This window comes from Asterias rubens, chromosome 14, assembly GCF_902459465.1.
Source record: "Asterias rubens chromosome 14, eAstRub1.3, whole genome shotgun sequence".
Classification (NCBI taxonomy): domain Eukaryota; kingdom Metazoa; phylum Echinodermata; class Asteroidea; order Forcipulatida; family Asteriidae; genus Asterias; species Asterias rubens.
Window position 1 is genome coordinate 9777327 of NC_047075.1, and position 12374 is coordinate 9789700.

The window sequence follows — 12374 nt, forward strand, 5'->3', positions numbered from 1 at the left end:
TGATCGCAGTAACACTATTACATCCTACAAATGTTAATGCACAAATGAAGATATTATTAAAAGATCAACTTTAGTTCCTTTATAGTTTCAACTCACTCCATCAAGTGCTTTAAATAGTTCCAACTTACTAAATACAAGTTTATTGGTGTAACTAATTGTCAACCATTCAACACATTTTTTTCAATTCACTGGACACATTTGTTGTCAAAGACCAGTATTTTTACTTGGTTTATCCCGACATATGCATAACATTATTAACAAATCTGTGAAATTAATTTGAGTTCAATTGTTCATCGAATTTGCAAGAGAATATAAAAATAAAAACACCCTTGTTGCATTACTGTGTGTGCTTTCAGATGCCGAATAAAAGGCACTACTGTCAAGGGCAAGCTATTTAAGAGGAGAGCAGTCTGCTTTTCGGGCTCACACTCGAACTTGATGGCAAAATACAAACAGACGTAATATCTCCATACCGCGCTAGGTTGTACGACACGTGCATCTGAAAAGAAGGAAGAGTTTTAACATGGAAGATATGTAAATCCAACATGTACAGATAGCTGTTATCGTAAAGTGGAATGTTTTTTGGAACAGTCTCCTGTTAAAGTTTGAAATCAATACGACATCAAATCTGACGTTGCCAATTAAACAAATTCACAGTGGATCTGATTCAGTTTGTGAAATTACAGTTAGGCTATTGAACTGTTCGTTCCCAATTCAGTATCTTCAATTTGCTCATCAGTGACAAGACGTTGTCTGTTGTGTTTTTACTAACTGCTACTTTGTGGATCTGTTTTTCTGGAGTGATATCTCGAGACCAACAATGCTTTACGAGTCAAAGCTCATTCTGTCCGGAGTCTTGGCAATACTGGGGAATCTCCTGCTACATGATCACTGAGATAAACTTTACCTTTGTTAAGAAAAAAAACATGATCATGGTTTTTCTCGAATTGCGTTGGTGATGGTGTTGTAGCACAGAGTATTCACAGATTTCATCAAATTTAGAGTCAATTCTTTTAAAACATTAGATGCAATAAAGGTCAAAAATTATATTATTTTTTTTTTTGTTAAAAGAAACCTTGGTCTGTACAAGGATGGCGTTTGGTGCAACACATTATTGTTTTAGTTGCTTCAATCAAATTAAGCATTGGCGGTTAGTTTTAGAAAAATTTTAATTCCTTGACGTTGTACATAATGTCAGGCAGAAAAGACAGGTACCATTAGCATGAACTTATTAAAGCACATTAAACTGAAAATCGAAGTGAAAAGAAATGTTCTTCGACATTAGTCGTAATCGGAACAACTATTGGTTGTGTTTGATCATCATCTTTGAGAAAGTTAGGTTAAAACTGAGTTATTGTAAGTGATTGAGTCAGTCCAATGTCTCATGTAAAGAGACTTCGTGCACTTCGAAATTACTACTGAAAGGGACTTGACACTATTGGTAATTACTCACAATATTTTGTAGCATAAAAACTTACTTGGTAACGAGCATTAAATAGAGCTGTTAAAACATAATGATAAACGGCTCCCTCTGAAGTAACGTAGTTTTGAGAAAGAGTTATTATCTCACTCAGATAATAAAATACTTCAGCTGAAACCTGTTATTAGACATCTGAAAGCACACAAAGAAATGACACAACGGGTGTTTATTAGTTTTGTCATTATTCTCTTGCAAATTTGATTACCAGTTGAACCCAAATTTTCACAAAGTTATTATTTGATGAATAATTTTGTTGGGAAATACCAAGTGAGATTACTGGTCTGTGACCAAAATGAGTATCCAGTGCATTTAAAGAGTGTGTTGGCTGAAACTATGTAAAGCACAAAACTCAGTGTTAGTAAGTTGAAACTATTTAAAGCACTTGTTTGAGTGAGTTTACAATATAAAAGTAAACTTCATATTTCATATTCATAATTGTAATAAAGATTGTAGGATGTAATATTATCATTACGATTAAAATATGGTTGGAAAATGTGAATTTCACAGTAATACACTGCTCCGTACAGTGGATGGATTTATTTGGTTCCCATGTAGCCTCCACATGTTAAATAGAAATATGCCCCCCCCCCCAAAGAAAGAAAAAGTAATAATAATAACAATAATAATAATAAAAATTTAATAAATTAATAAATTAAAAAAGAAATTAAGAAATAAAGATCAACTGTGTTGGCCCTATAATCATCCGAGCAGGTGGCTGAAATTCCAAATTGACCATTGGGATGATACTTTGGTACCCTTTACCAAAGTTACTACAAAATTAATTTACACATCACTGAAAAATTTGTGTTCCCCCTAAAGCTCAAGAAAAGTTGGCTTCGATTTTAGGTCTCACTGATAATTCCGACTGGGCCAATATTTGGACCAAACTTAACATGATCAATATTCCGGACGCCAAAGACAAATACATTCTTTTTAGACTCTATCACATGATTCTGCCAACCTGATGAAAACCTAATAGCATGAACATCACAGATAGAGTCGAATGTCCTATTGTCAATCTGACACCGAAAGTGTCGAACATTTGTTTTTTTTATCGTAACAAGATGGTTCAACCCTGGTTGTACATAAACTGTTTAATTAGAAAACACTCTGGCTGCCGTTTCTTTTGTCTAGCGATTGTATAAGAATTGTTCATATTAATTTGTCATTTGTATATATAATAACTGTCAGCATTATGATAAATGTAATTTGGAGAACCCGGTGCAATCTAGTCTTCAATGAGAACTAAGTGTTCACAAGTAATGTTACCAAGATCTACAAAACAGCCCTCAGATCATTTCTACTAAGGGAGAGGAATAGGCTCATAACAAGTAGTTTCAGCAAATATTGTACAAATTCATGTGTGTCCTTATGAAAAACAAACTCCAAAATGTACGTTTTCATTTAAATCGAAGTTGTTCATCTTTGTAGCTACTGTCCTTTACGTTTGTTTTAAGTTTAAAGTATTTCTTGCAAAATGTTGCTTTTTATCATCTTTTGATCTTTGTTCATTATCAATTTAATTAGCCTCTTGTATCTCTAATGTACTAAATGTATTGGTATAACAGTATGTGTGTTAATGTTCCATTGAAAATGTTGGTTCTTTGTTTTTCATTGGTGATGAATAGAAGGAGTCTACGATCTCCAAACAAAAATGTTTATAGGCAGACAGTACTGCATGCACAGATCGAATCATGCCAGAAAGCAGCACTGATGTAAACAGTCACTTAAAGCCATTAGACACTTTCGGAACAGAAAACAAAATTAAACAATAACAGATTTACAAATAACTTTGATGTAAACGATGAAATACTTCTCTTGAAATATTATTTCATGAAATGCTTCACTTTTTGAGAAAACATTGAAACAATATAAGTACTCGAAATCAAGAATTACGGATTTATTTTAAACACAAGTCATGACACGGCGAAACGCGCGGAAACAAGGGTGGACTTTCCCGTTATTTTCTCCCGACTCCGATGACCGATTGAGCCTAATTTTTCACAGGTTTTTTTATTCTTTTTTTAAGTTGTGATACACAAAGTGTGGGCCTTGGACAATACTGTTTACCGAAAGTGTCAAAATGTCTTTAAGGACGTGCTAGAGCAACCTTGGCATTAATATCAAATGAATATATATTTCACAGTGATGCATAAAATTTGAGACCTTACCCGGTTGAAAACAATCAACTCACTGAAGTGTGAAGCTAAGCATTATTTTCACACGTACACCACGACTCGATAACAGTAGCTTTAGTCGGTGACCGTAGCATATTATTAAAACAATAATTGTTCCACCCTGTACCAATTTTCCTCTCCCTTTATTGAGGCTTGCCTCCCCGCTAGTAATCGAGCACGCTTTGTAAACAATTACGTGTTTCAGGTTCGCAAGCCAAACCCCATGCCGACAGATACTGACTATTTTGGTCACAATGTTTATTCATGAGGCACTACTATAAAGATCAATCTATTTATGAGGAGAGCAGTTTGCTTTCTAGGCTTACACTCGAACTTTTGAATATTCATGATTCATTGTTGGTGTAAGCCAATCAGAGTGTGCGCATTCTAGCAGGCGATATCGGAATCGAGCTTGGCTGCGAAACAGAAATAGGATATATCACAACTTGTCTGCAATACAACCGCTTTGGTCGACTTTGTGTCTATGAGAACAGCATAGTTCGTTATAGAAAGCTAATATACCTTATCTCATATCGTGTAGATCGACGTTTAGTGTTCGTGTACGGCAAACTGTTTCCTTTATGGGAAAACCTCTTCGCAACTCGTTGTAACTTGTAAGTAAGATGTACAAGTAACATTTTACTCTTGAGGATATAGCGAGGGAAACTCAATGCGAGATAACAATGCCAGGATGCACATAAACAGTGTATACAAGGAAAAGTACAGTATTTTACGGTATCTCACGCTGGTTGTATCAAGGACAGGTAAAATTCAATTTACAGTGTCAACATTGAATAATGATGTTGTGTTTGGTAGCCTTAATATTGTCAACTGTGTTGCTAAATACATCATATTTTGGAGTGGTTGCATCTCAAGATCAGCAATGCTATACATTTAAGTACAACGATTCATCCTGTCCGGAGTCTTGGCATTACTGGGGAATCTCATGCTACATGGTCACTGACACGGCATTTACCTGGTCAGATGCTAAACGGGAGTGTAGAAACATGGGTGGTGTTCTGGGTGTACCAAGCTCTGATGAAGAAAACAAGTTTATAGGGCAATTAGCTGATGGGGTAGTATGGATCGACTGTAATGATTTAGAGGAGGAGGGGAGATGGAAGTGCAGAGAGGTTAACGTAGAGGTCGCTTACAGAAACTGGATGTCCGGAGAACCGAATGACGTGGACGATGAAGATTGTGCGTTCGTTACTCCAAGGGGAAACAATTTTCAATGGTTTGATTGGAGTTGCAGTAGATCAGTGAGAGCAATTTGCAAAATGGCTGCTAGACCAGTCCTTCACGCGTGAGCATGTTAAACATTGAAGTTTCGTGTCGTCGTACTTTTAGTTGAAATGTTTGTGTTGAAGTGGAGAACTCCCTAAACCCAAAACGACACCAATGAGCGCTTATTGTTTAAACCAAATCGGTCCAACTCATAATTGTGGCATAGCTTCTGGTTGAGTTTGAAGTGGCAAGACATTTCAAGTACAGGGTGGTGTTGAACAATCCCTCCAGGGGAATCGAGTATTTATGACATTTATGAAGAAATATCATGCTTAGCAAATTGTTTTAATGAGCAGCTCTATGAAGTTGGGCCCGGATTCTTAGTGAGAACAAGTTTTCCGTGAAAGCTAATTTCACGAAGTACTTGGTAATGTTTTCAGTAACAACAGCTGCGTCTGAAAGCAGTCTCGGTGTTCAAGATTTATTTTTTTTTCCTGAAACTTTCTGAGTCCGTTGCGTATTAAAATAAATCACTGAGTTTATTATTGGTAATTACTCAAAAAAAAAAAACCTTTCTTGATTACCAGTAATTGGGAGAGGTTGATGGTATTGAACATTGTGAGAAACAGCTCCCTCTGAAGTGACGTTTTTTTCGAGAAAGAAGTCATTTTCCACACATTTCGAGACCTCAAATTTAGAATTTGAGGTCTCGAAATCAAGCATCAGAAAGCACACAACTTCGTATGACGAGGGTGTTTTTTCTTTCACTATTATCTCGCAACTTCGACGACCGATTGAGCTAACATTTTCACAAGTTTGTTATGTTATGCATATGTTGAGGTACACCAACTGTGAAGACAAATCCTCGACAATTATCAATAGTGTCCACTGTCTTTAGGAACACCGTACAGTAGACACCAGGTGCAGCAGTTCTTGCTTTCATTACATTTCTGTGTGTCAATTTAGAATTCTAATTGAAATTTGTGTTGTTACGGTGTGTACTAGACAGTACTCAGAAACTTTATGACGTATTAATTCAGAGCAAAAATAGTGTCAGAAGTTTTGGAACGCTGGGACTTTGCTAAGATCATCCCATAACAACGATTACTTTTGTTTAGTAGACACTATAGTGGTTGCTTTTATCAAACCTCTTGTGTTAAAGGCAGCGGACACTATTGGTAATTACTCAAAATAACTGTTAGCATAAAACCTTACTTGGTAACGAGTAATGGGAGAGGGTGATAGTATAAAACATTGTGGGAAACGGCTCCCTCTGAAGTTAGCTAGTTTTCGAGAAAGAAAAAAAAATGAATTTTCCACGAATTGGATTTAGAGACCTCAAGTCTAGAATTTAAGGTGTCGAAATCAATCATCTAAAAGCACACAACTTCGTGTGACAAGGGTGTGATTTTCTTTCATAGTTATCTCGCAACTCCGATAACCAATCGAGCTAAATTTCTTACAGGTTTGTTATTTTATGCATATGTTGAGATACACCACGTGAGAAAACTGGTCTTTGACATTTACCAAAAGTGTCCATTGTCTTTAAATCAATGAATATTTTTTTGTGATCTATAGTCGTACAGCTTGTAGTGTTTGTAAAGTCAGTCTAACAGATAATTAAGAAACAAAATGATCATGTTTATCAGAATTGATGTTGTGATGTTGTTGTATCAGACAGTACTTAAATGTTTCACAAAACGTATTATTTAAAATGTTTAAAACAATCGCTATGACGGTCATAATGGCTTTATTTATTAGTTAGTATATAAAAACAACGGAACACGTTTTATTGTTCTCAAAAGGGTTGCGTTTGTGCTAAACACATTCATGTTTAAGTTGCTGCAATCATTTGCTGATTTGTTTTTAACATGCTATTTCCTCGACTTTGTACATTATGTCAGGCAGAAATTAGAAAAGAATAGGGAACCACCAACATGAACTTAATGAAGAATATCAAACTGAAACTAGAAATGTTTTCATGTGAAAAAAGGGATTTGTTTCTCTTCAACATCAGTCAAAATGAGAACACATTGGTCAGGTTGTTAATCATCTTCTTGTGAGCAATTAAAGTGAAAATTGTGAGTTATTGTAGTTTTAAGAGTGGAATGGGAGGAATATTATCGCAAGGTAAAATTTTGACTGTTCCATTTCACTCGGCTTCGCCTCGGAACAGTCCAAATTTTACCGAGCGATAATATTCCTTCCAGTCCATGAATAAAAGCAACTCAATATTTGTTTTATATAACTGACATGTAGATCTCTGTCATTATTTTGATGTATTTTAAAAGTAGAACATTATGAAAAAAATCACACAAATTACTGACAACCAAAAGTAATATAGTAACAATGCACAAATCGGATCACAACCTTTTGCACAGTGCTCCTATGTTTTACCAGCGGCGCGGCGGTGCTGTACTGCTCAAAAACATTGGGAACAAGGATGATCCTAACTGTTGAATGGGAAATGCTATTCCCCATGGGCGAATAGGTCTTTTTGATCGCCGGTGCGGATGGGAGTAATAGTGAATGTCAAGTGAAGTAAGTTCCACCAATCAAATGACAATGTTATGTATGTCAGTTATACAATATAAAACATTGTGATAAACCGCTCATATTGAAATATCATAGTTTGGGAGAAAGAGTTAATTTCTCACTCAAATAATAAAATACTTAAGCTGAAGCCTTTTATTCGGCATCTGAAAGCACACAAATTAATGCAACAAGGTTTTTTTTTTTATATTCTCTTGCAAATTCGATGAACTATTGAACTCAAATTAATTTCACATATATTGTTATTTTATGCATATGTTGGGATAAACCAAGTAATATTACTGTTCTTTGACAACAAACGTGTGAAGTGAATTTTAAAAATGTGTTGCATGGTTGACACTATTTACCCCAATAAACTTGTGTTTAGTAAGTTGAAACTATTTAAAGCACTTGTTTGAGTGAGTTTAAAACTAGAAAGGCACTAAACTTGATATGTTAATAATTATGTTCTTATGTGTATTAAAAATTGTAGTATGTAATAGGTAAGTGTTATTGTGATTTAATTAATGTTGGAAAATGTGAATAGACTTGCATCGTACAGTGGATGGATTGATTTGGACCCCAGGTAGCCTTCACACATTAAACAGGAAAACATGCAATAGACCCCCCCCCCCCGCTAATTTCATGTTTTTAGGTTGAAATAGCTGCATGCATAGATCGAACCACGCCAGACAGCAGCACTGTTGTATTAATAGTCACTTAAAGGACGTGTTAGAGCATCCTTGGCATTAATATCAAATTAATATATTTTTCTGAGTGATGCAGGAAATTTGAGACCATGAACGGGTATAATAAATCAACTCACTGAAGTGTGAAGCAAATTATTATTTGTACACGTACACCACGACTCGATAACAATGGCTTTAGTCAGTGACCGTAACAAACTAAAAAATTCATTGTTCCACTCTCTTACTGCTTTAATGTCCCTTTGTTAAGGGTGGCCTCGCTTACTAATAATGGAGCACGCTCCAGAAGCAGTTTAGGAATTTCAGGTTCGAATGACAAACCCCATACCGACAATATGATTGGTTGACTATTTTGGTCACAGAACTGCAACCGCTGCTTATTGGTCTAGCTATTGTAAGCCCCGCCTTTGGTGGTAATGATTATTCATGAGGCACTACTGTGAAGGGCAGTTTGCTTTCTAGGCTTACACTCGGATTTATCAATATTCATGATTAATTGTTAGGGTGAGCCAATCAAAGTGTGCGCATAACAGCAGGGGATATCAGAATCGGGCTTGGTTGCGAAACATAAAAAGGAGATATCACAACTCGTCTCCGATGCAACCGTTTGGGTCGACTTTGTCTTTCTGAGAGGAAAATCATTCGTTGGACAGGGCTATACCTTATTTTGTTGCGTGTAGACCGACGTTGTGTGGTCATCTACGGCAAAGTGTTTTCTAGATGGGAAAACTTCTTTAGAGCATTCTGTCGGTAACTGTAAGATGATTTGACTCTTGATCATACAGATAGGGAAACTCAGTGCGAGAGAACCTTGCCAGGGTGCCGATGTATAGTCTATTTACTGAGTTGTTGAATAATGATGACAACGTTGTTTGTATCAAGGCATGATACAATTCAATTTACAGTGTGAGCATTATGTTGTGTTTTGTGACCTTAATAATTTCAACTGTGTTGCTAAATACCTCTGTTTATGGAGTGGTTGCATCTCAAGACCAGCAATGCTTTACATTTATGTATGACGACTCATCCTGTCCGGAGTCTTGGCATTACTGGGGAAACTCATGCTACAAGATAACTGAGACGGCATTAACCTGGTCAGATGCCATAAACGAGTGTGAAAACCTTGGTGGTGTTCTGGCTGCACCAAGCTCCGATCAAGAAAACGAGTTTATAGCGCAGTTGGTTCCAGATGATTGGACATGGATCGACTGTAACGATCTAGAGGTGGAGGGGATATGGAAGTGCAGAGATGATAACGTGGAGGTCGCTTACAGAAACTGGTTTTATGGAGAACCGAATAACGCGATAGAGGAAGATTGTGCGGCTTTGGCTGTAGCTACATGGGGAAACAAGTAATGGTTTGATAGGAGTTGCATTATATTAGAGAGAGCTCTTTGCAAACTGGCTGGCAGACCAGTCTTTCATGTGTGAACATTAATTTAACATCGAAGCTGAGAGTAATAGTGCCCAGCTGAAATTCGGGCGCGTTTTAACAAATCAAAAATTTGACTCCACAAAAATGGCCGACCGTGTTTGTAGTTCACGACGTAAAAGGAACACCGTGAAATTTTGAGGCATGTTTATGTGGATCATTGTTATTAATTTACTTTTAATGTAACCATATGAATTTCATAACAAACGGTTTCAGCGCTTTTCAAAGACCAACTTACCCGATTCAAGGCATCGGTTTAACTCAACCTCTCCCAAAGTCTTGGAATTTCCAGGGAAATTCTAAGGGCAGCTTCAGTAGGGACAAGGTCTGTTTGATCTCCATTAACAACACGATGGATGGTGTGAACACGAGTTAGTTGGTGATGCCAGTCTTTGAGCTGTCTAACGAAAATCCACTTCCAAAAAAAAAAACAAGAAATGATTTTGAGGTGGTTTAAAACTCAAACTTGCTAGTAATAATTATAAAGCAAACACTTTCAAAAGAATTTGCAATAACATAATGTTGTCCGCCATTCTGGCCGGTAGCGTTATTTATGTAAATAAAAAAAAATAATAATAATAATAAGAATTGTGAGAAGCCTAGAACATTTCACTCTGATTTTATTAGGTTTTTGAAAAAGATGTAAGTTTTGGTTGCTCACGATATGAATATTTAAAAAGTTGTAATACTGTCAATAATGTTCTCGGTCGGTATATTCCTATCATGTAATATTCATCATACGTGGACATTATTATTCGCTCCGGAAGTAAACGTTATCCACAAACGCAACCACCTTTTAAAACTGAACTTTCGATATGTTAGTTTTATTGTACACATCTTTACATTTAATTATAAGACATTCGAACGGTTCAAAACCCCGAGACTTTGCCTTAAAATCTCGCGGCCACGACTGATGTTGAAGATATTTTACGTGATTTGTCCTTCATATCCCTTCCTGGGTTGCGTATCCAAGCCTGTATGAAAACAAATCGATTTTTTCCCCTTGATTACCAACAAGTAACTTCCTATTTTCATGCCGGCATCTTCTGTGGCTGACCCAAATACACGACGGCAGACGTCACTACTGAGATATTGGTACTCGGATCGACTTATTTTTGGAGTAGCCTTGGCCGTGTTTTGCAGATTTTTATATGAATATCAAGCGACGTGACTTTAATTAGTTTCAGTTTATATCGATGGAAAGAGTTGGCTTAGGCGTTACCTTGAGTTTATTTCCTGTTTGTCAGTACCTTACCTTTGTCGATGGATTACAGATTTGTCTTACTCGTGAAACGTTTCATTTTTTGGAGGCTAAATTGAGAAAGATTATATCTCATTTTCAATCCAGACAAGATACCAAACACGCGCCGTTTGTGGCTGTGACTGATTGGTCTATAACGTCATTAAAACAAATATTGGCGTGTGAATGGTTAGACGGCAGTTGGTGTTCATGTTCATTAATGACTCATCGTCGGCGTTAGCCAATCAAAGTGTGCGCATTTTAGAAGGAGAAATCAAGATCCCGGGTGGTTGCGAAATAGAAATAGGAGATATCACAACTTCGTCTGCGATGCAACCGCTTGGGTTGGCTTTGTCTTTCTGAGAAGAACCACATTCGTTATATGGAGAGCTGAACCTTTTATCAATTCGCGTAGACCGACGTTGTGTGTTCGTGCACGGCGAGCTATTTCATTGATGTGGAAACCCCATTGCAACTCTTTTTAAGTAACCGCAATATGATTTGACTCTTGAGCATACAGAGAGGGAAACTCAATGCGAGAGAACCATGCCAGCGTGCACATGGAACAGTCTGCCCAGGGAATAGTACAATAAAGATGACATCGTTTACAACGTTGTTTGTACCAAGGGCCGATACAATTCAACTTACAGTGTGAACATTGTCTCATTATGTTGTGTTTTCTGACCTTAATAATTTCAACTGCGTTGCTAAATACCTCTTGTTTTGGAGTGGTTGCATCTCGAGATCAGCAATGCTTTACATTTATGTATGACGACTTATCTTGTCCGGAGTCTTGGCATTACTGGGGAAACTCGTGCTACATGGTCACTGAGACGAGATTTACCTGGGCAGATGCAAGAGACGAGTGTATAAACCTGGGCGGTGTTCTGGCGGTACCAAGCTCTGATCAAGAAAACGAGTTCAATTTGCAATTATCTGATGAAATAGTATGGATCAACTGTAATGATCGAGAGGTGGAGGGGAGATGGAAGTGCGAAGAGGGTAAGGTTGAGGTTGCTTACAGAAACTGGGACCCTAACGAACCGAACAACCAGGGAGATGAAGATTGCGCTGCCTTTGATACTCAGTTTGAGAGAAACCGGCAATGGAATGATTTGGTATGTAGCAGACTGGAGAAAGCTCTGTGCAAAACGGCTGGCAGACCAGTCCTTCAAGTGTGAAAAAAAGAACATCAAGAAAGCTTCGAGTCCTTGTACTTAGTTGAAATTTAGGGGAAACGGAAAACAAATACTTACATGTACAATGACTTAAATGGAGATGTTTTGATAAGAGTCTTGAAATGTGTTTTGCTTGTTTGATGATTGTTCCATACTTGAGGTTCAACAAACTGACGCTGCGTTAACTAAATGCTTTGTTCCCAACAGTTAGAATAACAATGTTGTATTTGTTTGCAGAACACATGGTTCTTGAAAGGTATGTAAATTCTGAGTAATTACCACTAGTGTCAAGTGGCTTTGACGCGACACAATAGATACATTCGACAAGATAATAGACTTGATTCAAGTCCCATTCACGTGTAAAATTTCCCTAAGCATATCGCGCCAACTAAACGACTTAG

General features: G+C 37.1%; 2 protein-coding genes across 2 annotated transcripts; both read left to right on the top strand.

The window, feature by feature from the left end:
* Positions 1-4610: 4610 nt before the first annotated feature.
* Positions 4611-9479, top strand: LOC117299650 (perlucin-like protein). The gene is made up of 2 exons (XM_033783199.1): positions 4611-4857; positions 9115-9479. Exons 1-2 carry the CDS (start codon positions 4611-4613, stop codon positions 9477-9479), a joined length of 612 nt encoding a protein of 203 aa, XP_033639090.1.
* A 2137-nt stretch (positions 9480-11616) lies between these two features.
* On the top strand, positions 11617-11976 carry LOC117299651 (perlucin-like protein). The gene has a single exon (XM_033783200.1). It carries the CDS (start codon positions 11617-11619, stop codon positions 11974-11976), a length of 360 nt encoding a protein of 119 aa, XP_033639091.1.
* Positions 11977-12374: the final 398 nt, after the last annotated feature.